At 41.1% G+C, this 22,847-nt stretch overlaps 4 protein-coding genes across 5 annotated transcripts; 3 read left to right on the top strand and 1 right to left on the bottom strand.

Moving 5' to 3' along the window:
• Nucleotides 1-44: 44 nt before the first annotated feature.
• pola2 (polymerase (DNA directed), alpha 2) lies at nt 45-10,046 on the top strand. Its single transcript, XM_034093362.1, has 18 exons — nt 45-385; nt 997-1,121; nt 1,276-1,364; nt 1,568-1,625; nt 1,941-2,050; nt 2,563-2,762; nt 2,957-3,045; nt 3,479-3,631; nt 4,335-4,397; nt 4,563-4,614; nt 4,770-4,888; nt 5,015-5,053; nt 5,239-5,312; nt 5,698-5,806; nt 5,901-6,007; nt 6,250-6,306; nt 6,395-6,521; nt 9,645-10,046. Exons 1-18 carry the CDS (start codon nt 301-303, stop codon nt 9,795-9,797), a joined length of 1,809 nt encoding a protein of 602 aa, XP_033949253.1. The 5' UTR covers nt 45-300; the 3' UTR covers nt 9,798-10,046.
• A 328-nt stretch (nt 10,047-10,374) lies between these two features.
• LOC117453392 (dentin matrix acidic phosphoprotein 1) lies at nt 10,375-14,275 on the bottom strand. The gene is made up of 10 exons (XM_034092216.1): nt 14,190-14,275; nt 13,626-13,770; nt 13,444-13,527; nt 13,096-13,183; nt 12,503-13,009; nt 12,281-12,404; nt 11,014-11,844; nt 10,681-10,824; nt 10,564-10,598; nt 10,375-10,472 (listed from the first exon to the last, which is right to left on the bottom strand). The coding sequence occupies exons 1-10, from the start codon at nt 14,273-14,275 to the stop codon at nt 10,375-10,377; spliced, it is 2,142 nt and encodes a 713-aa protein (XP_033948107.1).
• A 335-nt stretch (nt 14,276-14,610) lies between these two features.
• zdhhc24 (zinc finger DHHC-type containing 24) lies at nt 14,611-17,905 on the top strand. The gene is made up of 3 exons (XM_034092701.2): nt 14,611-15,247; nt 15,947-16,224; nt 16,426-17,905. Exons 1-3 carry the CDS (start codon nt 14,955-14,957, stop codon nt 16,716-16,718), a joined length of 864 nt encoding a protein of 287 aa, XP_033948592.1. The 5' UTR covers nt 14,611-14,954; the 3' UTR covers nt 16,719-17,905.
• Nucleotides 17,906-17,991: 86 nt separating this feature from the next.
• LOC117454316 (uncharacterized) lies at nt 17,992-21,996 on the top strand. Of its 2 annotated transcripts, XM_034093503.1 has the most exons (12): nt 17,992-18,078; nt 18,901-18,948; nt 19,169-19,327; nt 19,513-19,624; nt 19,962-20,012; nt 20,098-20,175; nt 20,340-20,396; nt 20,539-20,598; nt 20,672-20,736; nt 20,830-20,959; nt 21,607-21,671; nt 21,764-21,996. In XM_034093503.1, exons 2-12 carry the CDS (start codon nt 18,920-18,922, stop codon nt 21,960-21,962), a joined length of 1,005 nt encoding a protein of 334 aa, XP_033949394.1. In that variant the 5' UTR covers nt 17,992-18,078; nt 18,901-18,919; the 3' UTR covers nt 21,963-21,996. The 2 variants fall into 2 exon arrangements, with proteins under 2 accessions (XP_033949394.1, XP_033949395.1); XM_034093504.1 differs by lacking the exon at nt 21,764-21,996 and having other exon boundaries at nt 20,830-20,979.
• Nucleotides 21,997-22,847: the final 851 nt, after the last annotated feature.

Here is a 22,847-nt window from a genome sequence, read left to right as displayed (position 1 = left end):
TGTGGGGCTGCTTACTTCCGCTTATTATTGTTATGGAATTTGACGTCAGTTCCGGCCGCCAACACCAGCAGCACTTTTTCGCGGTAAAATGAAATGAGCGTCTGGTGTTTTATTCTGCCATCTAACATAAGGATAGCTGCAGTAACTTGTATTAAAAATCGCATACTAAAGTCAAGTTGATATTTATCGTTGCTATGAAGTGAGAGCAAAGCTAACGAAAGCTACCAAGGTATCATCAACATATTGGACATTGTGTCCCCTCCATTACTACACAATCTAGTAAATATTCAGCACAAAACCATGGCTGTGGTGACCGGAGAAAGCCTCAAATCAGAGCTGGAAATGTTCGACATAGCCTGCCAAGATGACACAATCCTCGACAAGAGTAAGTAGCTAATACATGCTTATTGTTGTCCTTTTCTAATAAATAGCGTCGCCTATAGCTAAGAATATCAACAACCAGCCAAATATTCAACATTGTATAACGTTACACACTGTTAACGTTGTATGTAACATGTCTGTTTGCTGTGCTGTAATGGAAAATAAGAACATTAACTCAATGCTGATCTTTACTTATGTACTTCTTTTGCTACATTTTGAAAACAGATATGACGCTTTTTTTAAACTTCATTTCATTTATTTGACAGCTTTAGTTACTTGTTAGTTTGCAGTCAGATTATAAATACAGACTATAAAGCAACTGACAAATATTGATAGACATCATCAGCAGTAATAAATTATAATCCGGTAATATAATGTAAATGTTTATCTAGTAAGTCATTTTGCATAATGACTAATTTACCTTGTTTTGGTACTTATAGCATATTTTAATGCTAATACTCTTTTACTTTTACAGTAAGATTTTGATTGATCGACTTTTATTTGTACTTGCAGTATTTCAGCATTTACATGTATGATTTAAATTTGCTTTATTCTCATCTTAATTGCTACATCGTTTTTGACCTGCCCTCCTTCCTATCCCTCCTCTCTCCTCAGTGGTGGAGCAGTGTATTTGCAACAGGATACAGGCAGATGAGATGGTGCTGGAGTGGGTGGCCTACAGCACAACCAAAAATGGACTAAAACTCACCACCGACACCCTGGAGTATTTTGAACATGAGGTAAGGATGACATAAATGAATTTGTCTTTTTGTCAGGGATGTTGTGAGTGGTTGTTGTTTACTTAAACATGGCCCTTTCTCGGTCAAAACACTGTCCCCACTCTCAGACAGGGCACCGAATGTTGTTTTCATACCCAGTTCATTTTCTTGGCAGGTGTTGAACAAGAAGAATAAATCTAAACAAAGCTTCAAAAAAGAAGAAACTCACAACAGAACCAGAGACATCCACACGCTGCAGGACTTGTATCCTTCACAGTGAACTCGAGAAAAACAGCCTTGAATAAAACGTATCTGTTGTCTGTCATGAGTGTCATTATAAGTCAAGCTTTATTAATATCGTACTTTTTACAAAACACAGTAACTAAGAGCTTATGACCCTCAAAACATATTAGTTTATTAAGGCTTGCCAATAAAGAATTTCACAGTCCTTAACATTATTTGTTCAGAATCAAAGCTGAGGAAGAGGAGGAGAACCTACTGGATGCTTACTCTACCCCTGCTAAGGTAAGCTGTAGCTTTTGATTACTGAATATTTTTCTTTTGAGGGATTTACATGTTCAGAACAAAATTGTGATGTTGCAGGACCCTGAATTCAATATTTAAAAATGTATAGTACTGTTTCTTTTTCATTGATTTTAATGAACATAACGGATAGAAATAAAATTATTGAGGAAAAACCCAAATATTTCCAGCTCTACACTGAAGGTTTTCTGTGTCCCAGTGCCCGGTTCCTTCAAACTTTTCTAAGATATTAATTCAAAGTTCAAGAAAACCAAACGGAAAGATAAAACCATTGAATGTGCGTGTGTGTGTATTTAGGGCTCTCAGAAGCGGGCGCTGACCACTCCTGAGCACCCTCACTCTAAAAGAAGTGCAGCTCTGCTGACCAGCCCCGGCCTGCTGCTGTCTCCGGCCAGCTCTTCTCCCAGGTACCCAGCAACACACACACACACACACACACACACACACACACACACACACACACACACACACACACACACACACACACAGCTGCTAGTAAACGGCGGAATAACATTTGACTGGTATCAAAATCGTTTTTATTTCAGATGAACCAAGGGGACAACCTCTCATTGTGCAGTGACATGATGATGTGTCAAAGTGGTGTCTACTATTACTTTGTTCATTGTATAAAAGTAATAATAAACGTATATGTCTCTTTTCATACAAAACACAAACAGTAAGTAGACCAAACATGCAGGATAAAGCATTTTATTCCAACTGACCTTTTTGTTTAATTTACAATTCATTGGCTTCTTTAACAATGCTTTAATGTGAATGCATTGCGTAATGTTGTGGCCAATAAACAGAAAGCAAAAAGGTGTTTGAACTTTTCACTGAACCACTGGTTAGTTAGTGTAGCATGTAATGAACAACTTGTCGAGATAAAGAATTTGTAACTGTGACTTTCTTTCTTTGGAAGTTCAACACCGTCACAGAAGTACAGCCAGCGAGGAGCGAAAGGGGAGGTGGTGGTTTCTTTCGGGGCCGTGCAGGGGACCCGCTGGGCCGGCAGGAAGGAGTCAGGCGCCGGTGTCCAGCTGGAGCTCCTGGAGGGGCCCGAGGACTCGCTCCGCTGCAGCTACAAGTACATGTTCCAGAGGCTGCGAGACGTTCGAAACGGTGAGACACACTCTTCAACAGCATGAAAATCATAAAAAATAATTTGGAGGAGAGAGTCCTATTATTTAAAATCTCGCAAAACACCGGTATTCATACATTTCTATTTTTAAAGAATTAAACAGTATACAGCCTGCTTTGATTATTATAAAAAATGTTCATGATTGTTTGAAGATCTTTGTTTCTATTTCCCCCAGTGTTGACGGAGAAGATAGAGGAGCTGGGCGAGGGACTCAAGGCTCACTTCAACATCGAAGAGTTCTCCCCGGTCTCTCTGCCCGCTCAGGTACAGACGTGATACTGCTGGGGAAATCCTCTAAAACCATAGAAGCCTCAAACCCATGATTTCCATAAGTTTTGAAAACATCATGGATATCGTCAAGTTGTAATTTGATATTTTACTCAAGCAAAGTAATATTCTTAACTAGGAAACGTTTTGAATCAATAAACAAATCAGCATCCAATTTGACTTAAAAGTATTGATGCTAAAACTTTGTACATTTAAATCTGCTGTTGAATATTTCTGAACATCAAGACAAATGTAAGTCATGGTTTGTGTCCCTGTAGGTAAACATGCTTATCTTGACTTCATATAAGATATATCGTCATGTGCACCACTATTTTGCGCTGCCTTAAACTAGATACATTACGTTTATTTGTATGATTTAAGTATTGCCTGTCTGCTCAGTTTGGTGTGTTTTCTACCCCCCCTCCTGCAGGACAGTATCACAGTGCTGGGTCAGGTCTGCTGTGACAGTAACGGCAAACTGAACGCTCACTCGGTTCTCCTGGAGGCGGGTCCGGAGCAAGGCGGGCAGCAAATACCTGTGGACCTATCAGAGCTCAAAGACTACTCCCTGTTTCCTGGTCAGGTGAGCAGACGGGAAGCTTCTTGAAGCTACAGAAATATTTCTGGCAGGATTCAATGTGTCCGTTTTTATTCATATGTTTTTGTAGGGCTGTACTGAATAGTTGGAAGCTTCATTCGTAGCATTTACATTTCAATTCTAAATACAAATGTCAATGCTTTGTTCTTAAACCTGGTACTTCAGCACAGCGGCACATTAGGTTTGTCATTGTAATTACTTCAAGTCAAATTCTTATGAAAAAGGATGGATTTAATAATAAAAAAATTCACAACATGTTTTTGTCGAATGGAATAGTCATTAGATAATGGCATTTCATCTTTCAAAAACAACATTTTCATTGTGGTCACTGCTCTTCCAGCATGGTGGTCAAGCAGCCATCTAACGGCACCATACATTACATAAATGTTTCTACTATAACAAAACTATACCTTTGAATGTAAAGAAATGACATTTGTTACAACCCTAATATTCTGACATTGTAAGTCTCTAGAGTGCATTGTGTTGTGAGTGTGTATGATGGTGGCCTCCCCTTTTCCTCTGCACTGAAGTGTGTGTGCAGCAGGTTACACGGTCACCAAGAGCAACAGAGCATGCCAGGGACCTGGGCAGGAGACGACCCCAGCGTCCGACCGAGAACTCTGACAAAATGTATCAACAAATCCCACAGAAGAATAAATAAGAATGAAACTCTGCTCTCTTTCCTCAGGTGGTAGTGATGGAGGGGATGAACACAACGGGAAGGAAACTGATGACTTCCAAACTCTACGAGGTCAGCTAGGAGTTATAAAAGTGTTTTTCTTAGTTCTGAAAGACAATGCCTTCGGAAAGCAACATTTAGTTGAAATAGAAATCCCACTGAAGCACTATGAGTTTCTCAACGTTTAGAACTGGAGCCTGTTTGTTGTTCTTCTGTAAATCGTCTTGTCTTTTTCAGGGAGTCCCTCTTCCTTTCTTCACTTCTGAGGTGAAAATGGAAATGAGTGAAGGTAAGTGATGTTGGTTGTTAACATTTGTAACACTTTCTGTCATATCTGAAATCTATAGGAGGGACCGTGCATTCTGTTTATGTCAAAGTTAGTTGTACTTCTTTGTTTCTTTAATGTCAGTTATTGCATACACACTCTTCCCCATGCGATTACAGAGCCCTTGAATGTGCTGGTGGCATGCGGACCGTACACTCCCTCTGACAACCTGACCTTTGACCCCCTGCTGGACCTCATCAACGTCATTGTCAGGGACCGTCCTGATGTCTGCCTGCTGGTATAATCACTTTCTTTATTTTATTTTGACTGCATCACAATTAACTAATTAATCAAGTCCTGATTATCTTTTCCTCTGTTAAGTTTAACTTTCGACATTTCTATATCCTTCCTTTTTCTTCTCCAGCTGGGCCCTTTTGTGGATTCCAAACATGAACAAATTGAGGTGCGTTCAAAAGTGGACATTCTGTGTCTTTATCCCTGAATCCCTCTGTATTTTGAAAATCCAAAATCGATTCAGGTTGATGTGATTCCTCCAACATATTAGTTGATTGTGTCCAGGACTTTAAAGCAAGTTGGTTGATAATACGTTTGTGTGACCATCTTTACCCCCACCTGTGTATGAAATAGAAAGCTCAGGTGACCGAGACGTTTGAGGCCATTTTCTCAAGATGTGTCGAAAGCATTGTGGACGGCACCCAAAGGTTTGTCTCAAATTTTGAACTTCAAGGAACAGCATTTCCTCCTGCAGGGGTTCAGACAGGTTCTTAAAACATTTTTAAATGCTTGATTTTATTCTTCATCTGTTTTTATGGTTAGAAATCTCTTTTTAATTTGAATATAATTCTTGATTTTTAACATAATATGGTGTTTCATCGAGAGTTGTTTTCCTGTTCTCACTCGAATTTCAGCTAGATAGGTCCTTTTTTAAATCATTGAGGATTCAAAGAACATTTTCAGTCAACAAAATGCTTGAATTTTACTCTTAAAAAGCTGTTCAAAAACTGCTTGTGCTTAACTCTTACAATATGCCCTTATTAGGAAACATACCAAATAATAACAGATAATGTTTTTTCTTTTCCTATCCAGTGTTGGCTGCCGCCTGGTGTTCGTGCCCTCCCAGAGAGACATCCACCATCACTTCATCTACCCTCAGCCTCCCTTCAGCCTGCCGAGCCTCAGCAAGGACCAGGCCCAGGTGAGACTCACAACCTCCTGACTGGAGGATAGTACAGGTAAAATAAATAAATGTTTATCACCAGGGAATTATATATGCTCTATGCTCTCTGCAGCGTGTCACCCTGGTCCCGGACCCCTGCACCCTGCTGATCGATGGGGTGACCTTCGGCCTGACCTCCACCGACATCCTGTTCCACATGGGCGCAGAGGAGATCAGCTGGTGAGGAGGACTTCTATATTTTACTTCAATTGAGCTCAGTTAACATTGTATTTTATGAGAAGCAATGTAATGTTTAGTATGTTTGTCAAGACATGAATAGACCTCTTTACAGCCTCCTTTTTATAAACTTGAATTCCTATGCGAGCTTTCTCTTATACCAGAAGCAGAAGTTAACTAGTATTTCTTTATGTATTTTAATGAATGGCATTACTGTATTGACATTTGAATGTGTTGTGTTGCAGTGGCACAGGAACAGACAGATTTTCCCGCATACTGAAACACATGCTGACCCAGAGGAGGTAGGAGACCTAAAACAGTACATTTGATTTACTCTACTTTGAAGCTGCTGTAACATTAATAACCCCGTGGTTGTGTCTTCTCCTCCAGTTACTACCCGCTGTACCCGCCCGTGGAGGAGGTGAACATGGATTATGAGAAGTACCAGAGCTTCGGTCAGATGCCGCTGACCCCCGACGTCCTGGTTATTCCCTCGGAGCTGAGATACTTTGTCAAGGTACAGATTTCCTGTTCTTGTTCGCATCCTCTAGTCCAGGGGTCACCAACCTTTTTTAGGATTAGGGCTACTTTAAAAAAATAAAACAAGTTGGGGGCTACTTTTGCTTACCTTTAACCTTTGTGTGTTTGAGTCTGTGGGACCCGCTTTCAGTGTTTACTAAAATAAAATGTATGCAATTTAATTATTTTATTTGGGGGTGGGCCCATGCATCAATCTGGTGCACTTTGAGCACAAAATGAATTTATGGATACAGCTCTCAACACTCAGATGAAAGGGAGGTGTATACTTTTCAATACTCCAATCATCTTTAGAATATGATCACAACCAATAACAAATCATTTAAACTTGTTTATTCTTATGTTAGCATTCTTTCTTTTTATTTATGCATATTTTTACTAATCATTCCCCTTTTTAAACTGCTTTTTGTACTGTCCTATAGTACACATTGGAATGATTTTTACTAGGGCCGGGACTTTAACGCGTTAATTAAGATTAATTAATTACACAAAAATTAACGCATTTTAATCGCACTTAATTTTGCACAGTGGAACGTTTCTCACTGGATGAGTTTCAGGCGTACCGATTATACTGGAGCACCAACTAACGTTCATGACTTCAGCATGGGACTTCAAACAACAACAAACCACGGTGAACAATAGTCAAACATGAACGAACAAGCTGATGAGACCGCTTTGGTCGGCCCCGTGGATGGGAAATTTTGTTTTAAAAAACGGACGGATGGAAGCGTCGACAAGAGCACGGTTGTGTGCAAATTATGCAAAAAAGAATTTGCATATCACCGCAGCACATCAAGCCGAAAGTATCACCTAAATGCAAAGCATGTAGCAGCTAGCGTGGACGTTAGCCCGACTCCGAGTGCAAGGAACCACACCCTGACCCAACCCACATTCAACCACTGATGACTGGTTTCAGGGCCAGGATAAGTAAGTCCATGTCTGAGAAAATAACCAACTCACTGGATTGCACTCGACTGTAATCCATGTGAAAATTGCTTCTCACTGTTCTCAGGTCAAATATGTATATTTCATTAAAAATGCAATTAATTTCGATTAATTAATTACAAAGCCTCTAATTAATTAGATACATTTTTTTAATCGAGTCCCGGCTCTAATTTTTACATTGCATTTAGCTGACGCTTTTATCTAAAGCGACTTACAATAAGTACATTCGACCAGGAAGACACAACCTTGAAGAAAACAGAATCATTAAGTACATCAGGTTTCATAGAGCCAAACATTTCAAGTGCTACTCAACTGGCTTTAGATAAGCCAGTCCTTTATTAGTATATAAGTGCTCTGTTAGCAGTTCTTTGTTAGTAATTCTATCGCTCGAGGTGGAGTCGAAAGAGATGAGTTTTCAGTCTGCGCCGGAAGATGTGCAGGCTTTCTGCTGTCCTGATGTCAATGGGGAGCTCATTCCACCATTTTGGAGCCAGGATAGCAAACCCACGTGTTTTTGCTGATGGGAACTTGGGTCCCCCTCGCAGCGAGGGTGCAGCGAGCTGTTTGGCTGATGCAGAGCGGAGTGCACGTGCTGGGGTGTACGGTTTAACCATGTCCTGGATGTAGGAAGGGCCAGATCCATTCGCAGCATGGTACGCAAGTACCAGTGTCTTGAAGTGAATTCTAGCAGTTACCGGAAGCCAGTGGAGGAAGCGGAGGAGTGGTGTGGGAGAATGTAGGAAGGTTGAAGACCAGACGAGCCGCTGCATTCTGGATGAGCTGCAGAGGTCGGATGGCACATGCAGGTAGACCAGCCAGGAGGGAGTTGCAGTAGTCTAGGCGTGAGGTGACGAAAGCCTGGACCAGAAGCTGCGTCGCTTTCTGGGTCAGCTGGGGACGTATCTTCCTGATGTTGTAGAGCGTGTATCTGCAGCAACGGGTTGTAGCAGCGATGTTTGCAGTGAAGGACAGGTTGTTATCTAGGATCACACCCAGATTCCTTGCAGTCTGAGTCGGGGAAACAACAGAGGTGCCGATGTTGATAGTCAGGTCAAGAGTGGGACAATCTTTTCCCGGAAGGAAAAGCAGTTCAGTCTTGTTGAGCTTGAGGTGATGAGCGGACATCCACTGAGAGATGTCAGCTAGACAAGCAGAGATGCGTGCGACGACCTGGGTCTCTGAGCGGGGAAAGGACAGAATTAATTGGGTGTCGCTCCAGGAAAGAGCTACCTAAAATGGACGCCTGATTGCTGAGTTCTCACAGCTGTGGGGCCACGCCCCTCTAATTAGTTAACTCTCTATGGCTGATGGGGCTGATATGTTGTGTAGATTCTGCCAGAAGGAAAATCAGCGGGGAGGTGCCACATTGCTTTTCTTCCCGACTGCAACGCTGGTCCCGCAAATCAAGCAAGAACGTGATTGGTCGATATTCATTGTCGGGGTAGGGGGAGGAGGGGTGTTAGATAGATATAGAGTTGTAGTAAGTAGATAGAGTTTGCTATAGGTTTCGTTTATGCATAGGGTAGATTATTTTAATTACATTTCCTTTTTTGTTTTGTGTATTTTATACATTTTGGATTTTCTTGGCGAGCTATTTTTAGAACATGCCCCGCGGGCGACTCACGTTGCCCCTGCGGGCGACTGAGTGCCCGCGGGCACCGTGTTGGCTACCCCTGCTCTAGACAGACACTTAGCCCAGTTATTGGTTACAGAGCCCGCTCTCATTTAAAGTATTGTCAATTCAAAAATAAGTGCAGCTTTGAGTTCAGTTTAAAAAAACTAAATGTTTAAGAAGTTAATTGAGTCAAGCCATGGGCAAAACATCAGAGTTTTTAAATAACACTGAAGGCAAAACATATCATTTCTAGTCCATGTAATAAAGGAGTTATTCATACATTGTCAAAATTAAGATATGTGCAGTTTTCAGGTCAGTTTCATATTACAAAATGTTTTCTTTCTGAAATTATTTAAATGTAGTTATGAGTCCAAAACATTGTTTAAAACAAAGACACATCTGTAGAAAAGATAAAAAACAACTCATTTGTTACTAATGTAGAGGTTCTTCCAATGGGACATTTGTTTTGAATATCCCTATCTTTTTAGTGTTTTGATTAGCCCACGCAATATGTCTTTAAACCTCCTCTCCTCTTGTTTTCAGAACGTGGTCGGCTGTGTGTGTGTGAACCCTGGACGGCTGACCAAAGGCCAGGTGGGCGGGACCTACGGCCGGATGCTCATCCAGCGCAGCGCTGCGTCAGACGACGGGACGAGAGTGAGCCCCTGTCTGGCTGCTCAGGTGGTGAAAATCTAAAGTAAAATTAAGACTTTGAAAGCTCTTCAAAAGAAAAGAGCTGACTGAACCAGGACCAGTTTGCAAGCAGCTTTAAATGATGTGCTCCTCAGGCACGCTGATGGGAAACTTACAGAAACAATCTACTGTGCTCATTGAATTTATTTTTATACAACAAACATGTCTGGTTGGTGGTTTCATGACTGTGGTGGAATGTGAGTCGCTCAGACAGCCATAACTAACTATTTTCAATAAATTATTGTCACTCTTTGTACTGTTTTGTAGTCTTCTCTTACATCTACTAGTGTTGTCGTTTTATATTGTATATTTCTGTTTCGTAGGCTCCGAGTGGAGGAGGAAGAAACCTGCTTGAAAATCTATTTCTTTAGTAGTCAACATAAACACTTAAGTATGTATATAAAGCAGTTTAATGGTGTGCAGTTATGTTTGGGTATTGATACATTTAGATAACATCTTTAATCAAACCTAAGAAAACAAACCGTACCAAAAGACCACATATTTGAATAAAGTTGTTTACTATATACTACTCTGTAACACTTTATCCTGAGGTAGGCTTTTGTTTCAGAGGTTGTTACATTTATTCATAAAACTGGTCGAACTCATCAGAGTCACTCGGGTGATCCGACTTGGTTGATCTGTCCAGCTCAACTTGAAACATCTCCACGTTGTCACAAACTGCTGGAAAAGAAACGGATAGTAATCTTCAAAAACAAACATTTATGGCAATATTGAATCCATCTTCAAATGAAAACTGACAATACTTTACCTTTTGGTTTCTCGGCAGCTTTCAGGTCCTTTTCTCTGAAAATACATTTTTAACAAGGTAATGAGATGAAATTGGTAAAGCTGTAGTTTCTGCTATCGGAAGTAAAACGTAACTCACTCTTTCTCAGATTGATCTTGAGGCGCAAGTAGATTCTCGACATCGTCGTCACTGATCTCATCTTCAGAGGATTCAGTTTTGATCCCTTCCTCCTCCTCATCTTCTTCACTGTTCTCCTCAGGAATAACGTTCATCTTTTTAGATCTGAAAACAACAGATCGTTTCAAGTCTACGTACTGTCATTTGTGATTAACATGTTATTATTTAACCATGTGCAGTCCTTCAAAAATACCAAAAGACACCTTTACCAAAATGTATGCCATATGCTTTAAAACAGCCAAACTTCATGAAGAAATAATACATTGTGGATAGTGATAGTGGTTAAATATCCACCTGTTTTGCGGTGGTGAGATGATGCTGTCGTCTGAATCTCTTTCCTCCTCTGGTTCTCCTGCTTCGTCTCCTCTTTGCTCGTCTTCATCTGACTCTTCATCCTCCGTGTTCTCCTCTCCTTCATTGTCGTCCTCATCTTCATATTGAGAAGATGTAGAAACCCTTTTTTGGTTCTCACCATCTTCAATCTGCAACATTTCAGACTTTTCTTCCTCAGGATCACCCTCTTCCTCATCCTCCGCCTCTTCTTCCGATCCTGTCTCCTCCTCCTTATCTGTAGTATTATTTTTTTCCAAAGCCACATTTTCATCATCCACGTCTCTTTCCTCTTGCTCTTCATCTGTCTGGTTGTTCTCTTTTTCTTCAGCGCAACCACCATTTCCCTCTCCACTTCCTGGTTCTTCCTCTTCCTTTCCCTCTACACTGCTTTGTTCAGAGCTGTTACTCTCCTGCTTTTCTATTTCATCTCCACCTCTGTTTTCAATCTTTACACGAACATGTCCAGACTCCTCCTCCCTCTGGGATCCAGACTCCTCTCCACAGCTCTCTGAATTATCCCCATGTCTTTGATTACCTCCTTCTTCGATCCTGGCCTCCTCGATTAGACCCCCTAACTCTGTCCTAGTGGACCGACTCTCCTCTCGGTGACTCCCTGAGGTGTCTCCCTTGCTCCCTTCCCCCAGCTTCTCAGCAGTTGGTGATCCGACAGCGAGCCCCACACCCCTCCTCTTCCTCCTACTCGTGCTGCTTTTCTCTGATGAGGCGTCGCTTTCTGAGTTTTGGGCTGCTGTGGCTGCAGCAATGACAATTGCACTGGAACTCTCAGATGACCTAAAATTAAGAATGGATGAAAAATAAAATTGTAAAGAATAATATATGTAAGTTCATTTATATGGTAGGTAGAACATAAGTGGTTCATATAGTATCTCTGATTCTGATTCATCCTCTGGTTCATGAATGCCCCAAAGATGTTGACATCTTTACTCAATTGTTTGCTTTTTTTATTGTAAAATTGCTGCATAGTTTGCTTCAAAGCTGTGGCAAACTTTAAATGAAAGTGAAGGTCTCAGCTCTTTTCTGTAAATTGCAATTTATAACAAATACACATGTAGAGGAAAGGAGTTGTTTTAGATGACTAAAGTTAGAACTGGCATTCAAATGTTGATCTGTTACTTATGATTATGATAATATGTACCTAGTAAAAATTTCCAGAGTCTCTATTAAGAGCTAGATTCTCTGAGAGACTATTATAAACAATATGACTTACTCGTGAGAGCTGCAGCTGTCCAAGGACGCTTTCTGTGATGTGCCTCTCTTCTTCTTCTCTCTGCTCCCTCGACTGGACTCCCTGCTGCTCTCGCTGCTCTCTGCAGGGCCACCAGACAGACGAACTAAACGCAGCACGTCAACACATAATGAAAATGAATATCTGAGGGGAATTAACATATTTAGGAAGAGCATAAGAAAGAAAATCATTTTCTTTTCCCACCTGGTTTAATGTCCAGCTCCTGGGAGAAATGACTGTTCCTGCCTCCACTCCCTCCTTCTCTCTTTGAGCTTGGTGCTAGGCTTGTGTCCACCTCCTTCTCTGTCACCTTTATCTCAGGAGGGGGTTCCTCCCTGTAGAGCGGACCCCACAGAGCCTCGGAGCATGCAGAGATCCCAGCCGCACCAGCAGCCAAAGGCCAGGGGGGTTCAGGCTGCAGGGGGGCCCAGCCTGGTGCATCTTGCCCGTGATGATAGCCGGGTGGGGAGTCGAGGTGTTGATGATGGTATGGCTCAGGATGTTGGGGGAAAGATGGAGGGACATGAGAGTAACCCTGAGGTTGATGTTGGGCTCTGATGGGAAACTTAGCTCTCTGGAATTGAGTGGGGGGCTGCCAGGAAGTTTGTATGTAGGGGAGACGAGGGGAGCCATGTTGGTTGTAGTCCATGTGGAGGTTTTGGCTGTAGTGGTTTGGAGGTGCAGCCATTTGCTGTGACATTGATGTAGGGCCTGGAACAAAGATAGACATTAGATAGGAGTCGGTGTGTGTCTAGAACAACCCTTTAAAACTAAAGAAGTGAGTAAAGAGGACAAACCTTTTGAATTAAAAGGTCGATCTGCTGAGGATGTTGACACCCGTTCCTCTCTGTTCTTTCGACATGACCTTAAATACTCCTCCATGCTCTGTAAAAGACAGTGGTGGAAGAAGTATTTAGAATTGTTACTTAATTCAAAGTGCTAATTCCACACTGCAAGAACACTGCACTACAAGTAAATGAATGTAGATGGAAATACTCAAAAAGAAGCATTAAGGTACGTGTACATTACTTAAGCACAAGTTAATTAAGTAAACAAGTTAATGTTCTCAGTTTTATTGCATCAATTCAAAATACAGAACCAGTGTATTGGTTGGACACAAACTGCATCGTGTGAATCTCTCGTACCTGTCTCTGAGCAGACTGTGTTTTCCTCTCGAGCTGCTGCTGCCAGCGGGGGTAACTCTCCTCCAGGTACCGCTCGTACTCCATCTGAAGGAGTCAAAGGTCAAGAAGAGGATTCAGCACAAACGCTTCACAGAGAGGCAGGGGTGAAGTACAAATGGGAAATTTGTTTAATGTGTGTGCACCCGAATAGTTGTCATGTCAGCAGTGAGTGTTATCATCTCTCTCAGTGTGTCCTGGGCTTCATCAAACTGCTGCAGCAGCTGCCTGTTGTTTTGTTGAGCGATGAGCTCTCTCTCCTTCAGCTCCTGCCAGCGCTCCTGCAGGTGGCTGCATGAAACAAACACACACACAGATTAACATGATTAACACCCACATACACAATGATGAAAAGCATTTAGCTGCCTTTTGTTTATGCACTGCTTTGGCTGATTCTGAGGAGTTGAAAAGTCTGTATTGAATAGCATTGACCTGTTGACACTTGGATACAATTTGTGGATCATAATGCAGCATCGTAGTAACTGGTGTCACACACACTTTTCTACCCTCACACACAACATCTTTAACAATCAAAAACATTACCCAAACTACATTATGTGCTCCCTCTTTTGCACCACACTGTAAAACCCCATACAGAAGTCCAATTGTATTTGCGGGGTTTCTGTTTTTAATGATTTTTAAGAGAAAGTCTAACAACTGCGATTACTTCTTTGATAACTTCTTCCTGAATTCATATTCAAGGAGTTTACCTCTTTTTTAGCATCTGCTCTCTTTGGTTTGTGAAAGTGTCCGTCAGGTGCCTTAGAGGCAGTGATTTCTTCTTCGATGCAGCCATGACTGCAGGCTTTCAGTGGATACAGAGATTATCAGGGATTAAGGTCTCCTCTTTGGGGGGGGCAGAGACATGCTGCCAATAAACACACGGGGTTAATCTGCTGTAGAGCTTTTTTTTCTTTTTAATACACTTAAAATAATTTAAAAAAATAACCAGCATGACAATATGATAACATGATGAAGTGAAAATAAAAACATTTTACAGAAATTACAAGGAAAGTAAATATCACTTTTAAAGCTCTTTAGGTTTTTGTTTTTTTTACAGAATATATTGTGTGTACAATTTTGAATGAAACCTATTTAGAATAGCACACGATTGTCCACCCATGGCCGCATGAGACGTGTGACATACACAAGCGGAACCAGAGTGCGTTGTTTCAATGCGGATGTATTTTCATGTAGCACCTCTCGGGAGCATTCCGTCGAGTAGCTGAGATTGCGGTAGTGAGGGAGTTAATAGAGACTGAGAGTCGGACATTTAAACTCTTTCATTACATGAATTCGTCTGAAAGTTATTTAAAGTATTATTGATATCATGCGGTTAATGTAACTTCAAACACAAAGCTATTGGAGCGGTTATTATCCTTTATAAGCTAACAAACGGTTACTAGAGTGCGCCTGTCAAACCGCTCCCCGCCCTGTGAGCTGTCACATCACGGAGAGCTGGACGGGCAGGAAACATGACCAGTTTAGCCAGTAAAGTTTTCGACAGGGTCGACAGAGTGTGCCGCCACCTCCCAGTGGTCCTCAACACCTTCCTGGTGTTCTCCATCACCGGGGAGGTGAGCTACTTGGTGCTGGTGGAGGCGGACCAGCAGAAGACGGAGTGGTCCGGCTGGTGGAAGGCGGTCCACCTGCTGGCTCAGTACTTCATGCTCGGGAACATCTGCTGGAACGCCCTGCTCTTCCTCCAGACCAGCCCCAGCATCAGGGGGGTGTTCCTGGGGGGAGATGGCATGGGTCAGGGGTGGAGGTGAGGAGTGCAGGGGTTATATAAGGAAATAATGGGGTTTTATTTGGAATTCTTCATACAGCCTTGGTTTGAGGATTCACAGTAAACTATATAAAGCCTCCTTGTTTACATAGTTCTGTTTACTTGTGGTGTCTGTTGCTCTTACTTTGACTAGACCCTATTTACTCCATTTACAATGATATTTAGAATACAATTATTATTTTATAGTTTAATTATAATATGACAATTTTGTCTTTTTCTTAATTTGATTTCTTAAAAATGTGATCCCCACTGTCCGACTTCCACCATTAGGAGTTATATTTGGCTTTTTTACAGGTGTAAAGATTGATTTGTTCCACAGTTTTATTTTTGGCCCAAAGCAATGCTTTTTCTAGATAATAAACACTCACAATAGGTTGAGCTTGGTATATTTCCATTATTAGGAAAATGGTGAATTATCGTCATGAGTGAGTTGGAAAAACTGTCCATCTTGGCAGAGAAGCAAACAACTGCATTTTATTTTACAGTACTAGTTGTGTAAAAAACGAACAGACGCACTCAATGTTTGAGTTTTTTTCAAATTTGCATATCCTCCCACATCATCCCCGTCTGATGATCACAGTCTCTTTGTTTTAATGAGATTAACAAAACAGTATTTTAGAGCCAAAGGAGCATTTCTCATTATAAATAAATGTATTTTTGTTCTTGTTTTTCACACAGGTACTGTTATACATGTGAGACACACACTCCTCCTCGCTGCTCCCACTGCTACGACTGCAAAGTGTGTGTGCTGCGGCGGGATCACCACTGTGTCTTTTTTGGCCAGTGCGTGGGCTTCCGTAACTACCGCTACTTCCTGAGCTGCTTGTTATTTATGTGGTCTGGGCTCCTGTACGCCACTCTGATGAATGCAGAGGTCTTCATTGTCATATTGAAGGAGGGTGTGACATTGCATAGCGTCATGCTGCTGCTCATACCCTGGATCATGCTGGTGTCAGGTAGGAGCTGGTTTTGCCACTTCCGGTCTGTTTGTAGGAAGGATAATTGCAGGTTGATCCCCACAACTCTCTGTGTATAATAACGCTGCAAGGTGTCGTAAATATAACCACATTTATTTCATGTACAATATTAACCTAAGCTTGTATTTATATCACTGGCTTTCTTTTAATCAGTTCTGCTGCTGTCCCTTCTCTCCCCAGGCCAGGTGTCACCGGGTGCCTTTGCCTTCGCATTCATCGCCGACACATGCGTGGTGGGCTTCCTGCTGGTGTCCGCCTTCTTCTTCTTCCACATAATCCTGATGTTTCGGGGACAGACCACCAGGGAATGGTACTCGACCCGCCGACCTTACAACCTTGGCGTCCTGGGAAACCTACGTCACTGTCTGGGCGTTCGCTGGTACCTCTGCTGGCTCTGCCCTCTCATCCCATCACCTCTCCCCGGAGACGGGATACACTTCCAGCTCACAGGATCGCTGGACCCCAGCCGTTAACAGCTGAAAATCTGAATATGAACAGGCCGTGTGTCTTTGCTTTAGTGGTGATAGTTAATGTAATCGGGAGCAGCAGCTGTAACAAAGAACACCTCAGTTCACGGAGAGGTAGCTTGGGATGGGAAGAAGCCAGAGCAGTGTGGTGGTTTAAGATGTGACTGGGTATATCTGTCTACCGATATTTTCTCCGTAGCCTTTACCTGTGCGGGGACAAGGAAATGATGGGCCTACTTCAGAAGGGTACATTGACCTCCATTTAAAGGTATTCTGTATATTAGCACAGAAATCAGCAGTGTTCCTCTGGAATACTGAGCACTGAAGATGTATCAGAACAACTCTGAAATGAGAATGGATTTAATTGATTGAGTAACATATATAGGTTTAAATTCTTGTTTACAAGCACTTGCGACAGCTGACTACAACCTCTGGGTAGTCACTTGAATCGGCCTTTTTCGTACTGTTTTTTTTATATAAATCTGAAGGTTATAATCAGTTTGGCGTTGGTGCTGACAAGTCCAATAGGATTCTAAATCTTCTGTTCGTTAGCAGATATGATTTTGTTTTCCATTAATCGACAGCCACTCCTGAGATCCAGCTGATGTATTACACTGGGCTCTCTACTGGTTTTTGTTGCATTAAGTAAGACATAAAGAGCACTGAGGGGGGGGTTCACAATGAAGGAAAACATTTGTAAGAAAACAGTCAATAGAAATTGCACATAACATAACATTTAGTAGGAATGAATCGAATAAAATGAATTGTTCAGTCCTGATTCTGAGCCTGTAGCCCAGTCCTTACAACATATTAATTGAAAGAAAATATATAATTATTTTGTTATTAACACTGTACTCAAAACCTGCTTTGATCTTCCATTTAGTATGGATTTGGGACACAGTTAACATTTCTCACAGCACTTGATGCCAACTGACTTTTGCTACGTTAGTACCATCTTTTTTCTCTCTCTTTTGCACTTTTGCTTTTGTTATTTTATTCCTACTCGCTGTAAATGGAAATAAAAATGACAAGCCTTTGTTCTGACAGGTAATCGCACTTGTCCTAAAAAATCTGCCAAATATTGTTTGTTTAGGTTTTATTAATTGTTTGCTATTATATATACGGTATGTCTTCCTATTTCTTTTTGTTGGCCATTTCATATGGGTCACACCCAATAAATTATTTCAAGGGAAGTACAGAGCCTTGGACACTTTTTTATTGTATTATTATATGTTTGTTTTTTGTACAACAACTGAAAAATGTCCCCTTAGCAACAGTCACTGCCAGGTGCATGGTTACCAGCAACGTGCAGTCTTCGAACAACGACTCCGCTGGTGCAACTCCATTGTATTGGATTTACTCGCTAGTAAGGCATCATTTTTTCCCGTTTCTGAAGCAGATGTCATTTTAAAACAACAGTAGTTTTAGCTGAATGTAGTATTATAGCAGTATGATAAGTTTTGGTAAACTTGGTATCCTAGCCTGGAACGCTAGCTAGCTCAGAAACGTTGGCTAATGTTAGCTAGCTAAATCTGCTTTGAAAATATAAATGAATGGGTTCAACAGGTCCTGTAAAATACTCCACGTAATTATCCTAGTCATATTTTATATGTATTTTACTTTAACACATGTGAAAATGTAGCCAGCTTTTAACAGTGGCATAAGGAAGTATGTTGCTTGGTAGCAATAACACAGTTAGGCATGTTCTACAAGCTAGCTAATAAGTCCTGCGTTAGCATTATTACTTAAAAGTTAAACCTAATTTTGCAGAATGACTAATTTCAGACTTATACATAATTGAATTGTAATAATTGAGCAATTACTGTATTCATCACTTTAACGCTGCAGCTGGTCCTCCAGGAGCTAATTTATATCATGTTTGTTAACTTTCAAATATAATTTAGCAGAAAAGGGCGGTTAATGTTACAGACGCAAAGGGCCTTGTTCCATCCGGTTCCATCACTAACAAGCCGAGATGCATTCATTGCAATCCCATCTCATTGTTTTAAATGCCAATTGAAATCAGTCTTGGAAGGATGGATAAAAGCTATTTCTGCTCTTTTTATTGCAGTTAGTTCTACTTTATGCACATTTTAAGAATGAATGTATAGTTAGATGAGTTAACTGGATATAACCCAGAGACTATTTAGTATGCCATTAATGAGCTATATACCTGTGTTGCCACAAGCATCGGAGAGGAGTAAGCCATGAAGATGGATGCCAAAGATGAAAATATGTGAGTGCTGAATAAACCCACACACACCAACATGATTGAGTTACTAAGCAGCAATACATGGAGCTTGTTCTCTGGTGTGTGTGTGTGTGTGTGTGTGTGTGTGTGTGTGTGTGTGTGTGTGTGTGTGTGTGTGTGTGTGTGTGTGTGTGTGTGTGTGTGTGTGTGTGTGTGTGTGTGTGTGTGTGTGTGTGTGTGTGTGTGTGTGTGCGTGTGTGTGTAGGAAACTGAAGGAGATGCGTGAGAAAATGGAAGAGCTAGAGCACAGTCTAAACCAGCAGAGGGACCGCAATGCTAAACTAAACGACTGGCTGGATGTAGCAGAGGATGATATAGCAATGCTGCGTCCAGAGAACATCCTCCTCAGGAAACGAGTGAAAGAGTAACTAATCACACTTTATTGTCTATACTCAACTATCTGACTGTCAAACCTAACACTTAAATCAGCCGTTTAACTTGTGGCCCCTGACACAGACATGTTGCTGATGTTCCAGCACGGTTTTCTTTTTTTCTCAGTACTTAGTACCAATGGAACACTTTGTAGATTGTTTGTTTGCATGTCTGCAGCCTGGAGAAGAGCAACAGTGAAGTCCAGCTGGTGGAAGCAGAGCCTTGCAGGTCCCTCCTGGATGATGAACTCTACGCTCAGAGATGGAGTGAAAACAAGATTCAGAAATTGGTTTGTAACCAGACGTGTTGTTGTGTTGCAATGTGTTTTACCGGTGTATATTTAGACTTGAGCTAATGAGGCAAAGCTAATTTCTTACAGATATATTGTCTTACATTATATTGATAAGTTGCTCAGCTCTATTCCAATGTTGCATCACAGGCAGAGCTAACAGCTGATAGAACTTTAACAAGAACGAACAAAGATTTCAATGATTTTTTAAATTTCTTTAGAAGTATTAGGTTTAGGGGGCTCACCTTCTTTACTTCCTCATATTTTGCAATGTTAAATTGTGTCTTTACTCATCCAGGTTGGAGAGATGTTTTTAACCACCTGTTTTTTTCTGCAGGAGAAGGAGTCAGCCATTATGAAGGAACAGAACAAGAAGCTAACTGAAGAGGTATGATGGCTGTTACTTTTGACATAGAACTTGAATCTGTCATCATATAGTTTAAAAGTGCCACAAGTCAGTCTGACTGTTTCAGCTCAAGGCCGTCCAGCAAGAGAGAGAGCAGGACAAGATCAGCTTGGAGAATTGCAGGGTTTCACTCCTAACCATGAAGGTAACACCATGGATTCAACTTGGAGATGCTTCATTATCTTTCTCTTTCCATTTATCTAAAAGGAATACTCCACCTATATTGACCTTTTGGGAGTAAGCTTTCCCTTTTAAGTCATGTGACGTTGTTAAACAGCTCCTGATTTGTTATGTTGTTTGTTTCTTTAGCATACATTGGAGGAGGCTGAGCTAGGGCTGCAGAATAGGGATGATGATATTCTTAAGGTAGGAGCCGAGGCATCAGTACAAGGCAGAACATATTTATCTTTTTCTATCTTGTTTGGGTTCATCAGGCTTATCATGAAATGTTTTTCTTGTTTTGTTATTTGGTTGAAATCAAATGATTTCTCATTTGTGTTTGTGATAGAAAAACTTGCAGTTAAAGTACTCAGAGGAACTGAAAGAAGAGTACTTCAACATCATAGAGGTACATGTTCTCACATATTGCTGTAAAGTCTTCCTGTGATGAGCTGCTGTTTGATCACTTTTCTCTGCTGCAGTGTCTCAGGCAGAAGAACCAGGAGCTGGGAGAGCAGCTGGAGGACAGACGGGACACAGCCTCACTGTAACCCTGACAGAAACATCCTCTGAATGAATATCATGACACTGAGTCATCTTTCTGCGCTCACACTCTTCTGTGTCTGCCGTTTGTTTCCAGCACCATTGTGAAGGACCTGATGGAGAAAAAGGAGGAAACACTCTCTCTGTCCTTCGCAGAGGAGCTGCAGCTGCTGGCCTTCTCTCCTGAAGTGAAGCCCAGCATGGCAGACTCTGCAGACCTCAGACATGTATGACCTGCTGAGACAGTGTAAAATCACTCAGTTGCTGTTTTTAATTTACAATACAGTCCTACGATAACGGCTGTAACTTACATTTATTTTACTTATCGATTCATTTTGCCAATTATTATCCAGATTATTAGTTCTATAAAATGGCAGAAAGTAGTGAAACATGTCAGTGTCTTGATTTGTCAGTCCAAAATTAAAAGTGTGTGATATTAAACTTAGATAAGCAGGATATGTCCATATTTGAGAGGCTGAAAACTGAATTTTCTGCCATTTCTGTTTGATAAATGACGTTAAAAATGGATGGATTAACGGAATAGTTGTTGATAGTTGTTCTGCCAATGAACTCATCTTGCAGCTCTATCTACAATAGATAGATATAAACAGGCACCTGAGTGGTTATTTATTGCATATACCTAGTGACCACTGGAGTGTGCCAGTACAAAACCCAGATGTGGAACTATGTAGAAATGGGGGAAATGATGACTCTGGTTGTGTGTGTGTGTGTGTGTGTGTGTGTGTGTGTGTGTGTGTGTGTGTGTGTGTGTGTGTGTGTGTGTGTGTGTGTGTGTGTGTGTGTGTGTGTGTGTGTGTGTGTGTGTGTGTGTGTGTGTGTGTGTGTGTGTGTGTGTGCGTGTGCGTGTGTGCAGGAGGAATGTGAGGCTGAGGAGCCGCTGAAACCTCTGAGTCTCCCAGAAGAGCATCAGACCAAAAGGTAAACCAGTTCTTCATCATAGAGCAGCTCTGCATCATGTTTCTCGCTCTTTGCTCATGAATCCTCGTCCCTCTGGTTTCTCCTTGTCTAAGGTGGGCGGGGACCTTGGAGACAGCCGTCCAGATAGCTGGATTATTTCTGCTCTTCATCTTCTTCCTCATTGTTCTGGGTTTTTTGGCTTCAGGAAGCTTTAGAGGGAACTTTTTCTCCATCAACACCCTGTGGAGCGGCACTCGCCTGATGCTCCAGCCGTACTACAGTGTGCATTATGGGGCCTTGCCTCCAATTTGATCTCAACACTCCTCTTATAAACACCTAATCTGTTGTTTCTTGTTTGTGCTTTATGGAAGCTGAGGGGATTATTTTAAAAATGTAATTTCTGTAAACCACCGGCATTTTAAAGTTTTTCTTTGTGTTCTTAGGTTAAATTCTAGAAATGATAACAGTAACAGTCTAATTTAACAGGGCTTGGAAATGTGTGAATTGTAACAGATAACTATCAACATCACCTATTTAAAAACTTAAATGAACAATTGTAGTTTCTTGCTTTCTGTTAATCTACTTGGTTTTGAAGAAGATTAAATATTAAATTGACATTGAAAAAAGATGTTGCTTTAACCGATGTTTTTTGAGAAACCACTTCTTCACATCAGACAAAATATTAACCAATGAAGACTATTTAATTTATCGATTATTTGAAGGTTTGGTTTCTAACTCAGGCTGCTGAATTTATGAAGTATTTTTGCATATATATCACATATACATATGGCCATGTGAGCATTGAATAAACACTCGAACAAAAGGAAGAGAGGAGCTCTTAGTTACTTTGTGAGAACTTTCCTCCACAAACTGAATTTCTAGGAACTAGCTTCAGTGTGACAATAGGCCCATCACTCAGGAGCCCGCGTGTAACAGAAACACTTTGATTTACAAGGATGACATTTAAATCATAAGATCAATTTCATATCTGACAAACTTCACTTCTGACCTTTCATGTGATATTTCATAGCTCTCATTGCACGGCAACTACTCAGATTTTCAGCTTTGAAAATTATCTTTTAGACCAAGTCTATAATTGGATTATTCTACTGTAAATTAGAATTACACAACTAGAATAAAAGCGATATAACACTAAAATGAGGGGTATTTCATCACTGCTCATTTCATTACGCAATG

The sequence above is a fragment of the Pseudochaenichthys georgianus genome, chromosome 10 (genome assembly GCF_902827115.2).
Source record: "Pseudochaenichthys georgianus chromosome 10, fPseGeo1.2, whole genome shotgun sequence".
NCBI lineage: Eukaryota > Metazoa > Chordata > Actinopteri > Perciformes > Channichthyidae > Pseudochaenichthys > Pseudochaenichthys georgianus.
This window is presented reverse-complemented; position numbering and strand designations above follow the sequence as displayed.

Coding starts and splice junctions, on each gene's coding strand:
- LOC117454316 (XM_034093503.1), top strand. CDS start 18,920: ATGAAGATGGATGCCAAAGATGAAAATAT. Junction 20,176..20,339: donor TTTCACTCCTAACCATGAAG/GTAACACCATGG, acceptor TTGTTTCTTTAG/CATACATTGGAGGAGGCTGA. Junction 20,397..20,538: donor GGGATGATGATATTCTTAAG/GTAGGAGCCGAG, acceptor TGTTTGTGATAG/AAAAACTTGCAGTTAAAGTA.
- zdhhc24 (XM_034092701.2), top strand. CDS start 14,955: ATGACCAGTTTAGCCAGTAAAGTTTTCGACAGGGTCGACAGAGTGTGC. Junction 15,248..15,946: donor GGCATGGGTCAGGGGTGGAG/GTGAGGAGTGCA, acceptor TTTTTCACACAG/GTACTGTTATACATGTGAGA. Junction 16,225..16,425: donor CTGGATCATGCTGGTGTCAG/GTAGGAGCTGGT, acceptor TTCTCTCCCCAG/GCCAGGTGTCACCGGGTGCC.
- LOC117453392 (XM_034092216.1), bottom strand. CDS start 14,275: ATGGCTGCATCGAAGAAGAAATCACTGCCTCTAAGGCACCTGACGGAC. Junction 10,825..11,013: donor ATCTCACCACCGCAAAACAG/GTGGATATTTAA, acceptor TGTTGTTTTCAG/ATCTAAAAAGATGAACGTTA. Junction 10,473..10,563: donor AGCTGCCGAGAAACCAAAAG/GTAAAGTATTGT, acceptor CTTTTCCAGCAG/TTTGTGACAACGTGGAGATG.
- pola2 (XM_034093362.1), top strand. CDS start 301: ATGGCTGTGGTGACCGGAGAAAGCCTCAAATCAGAGCTGGAAATGTTC. Junction 4,398..4,562: donor TGACTTCCAAACTCTACGAG/GTCAGCTAGGAG, acceptor TGTCTTTTTCAG/GGAGTCCCTCTTCCTTTCTT. Junction 6,008..6,249: donor GGCGCAGAGGAGATCAGCTG/GTGAGGAGGACT, acceptor GTTGTGTTGCAG/TGGCACAGGAACAGACAGAT.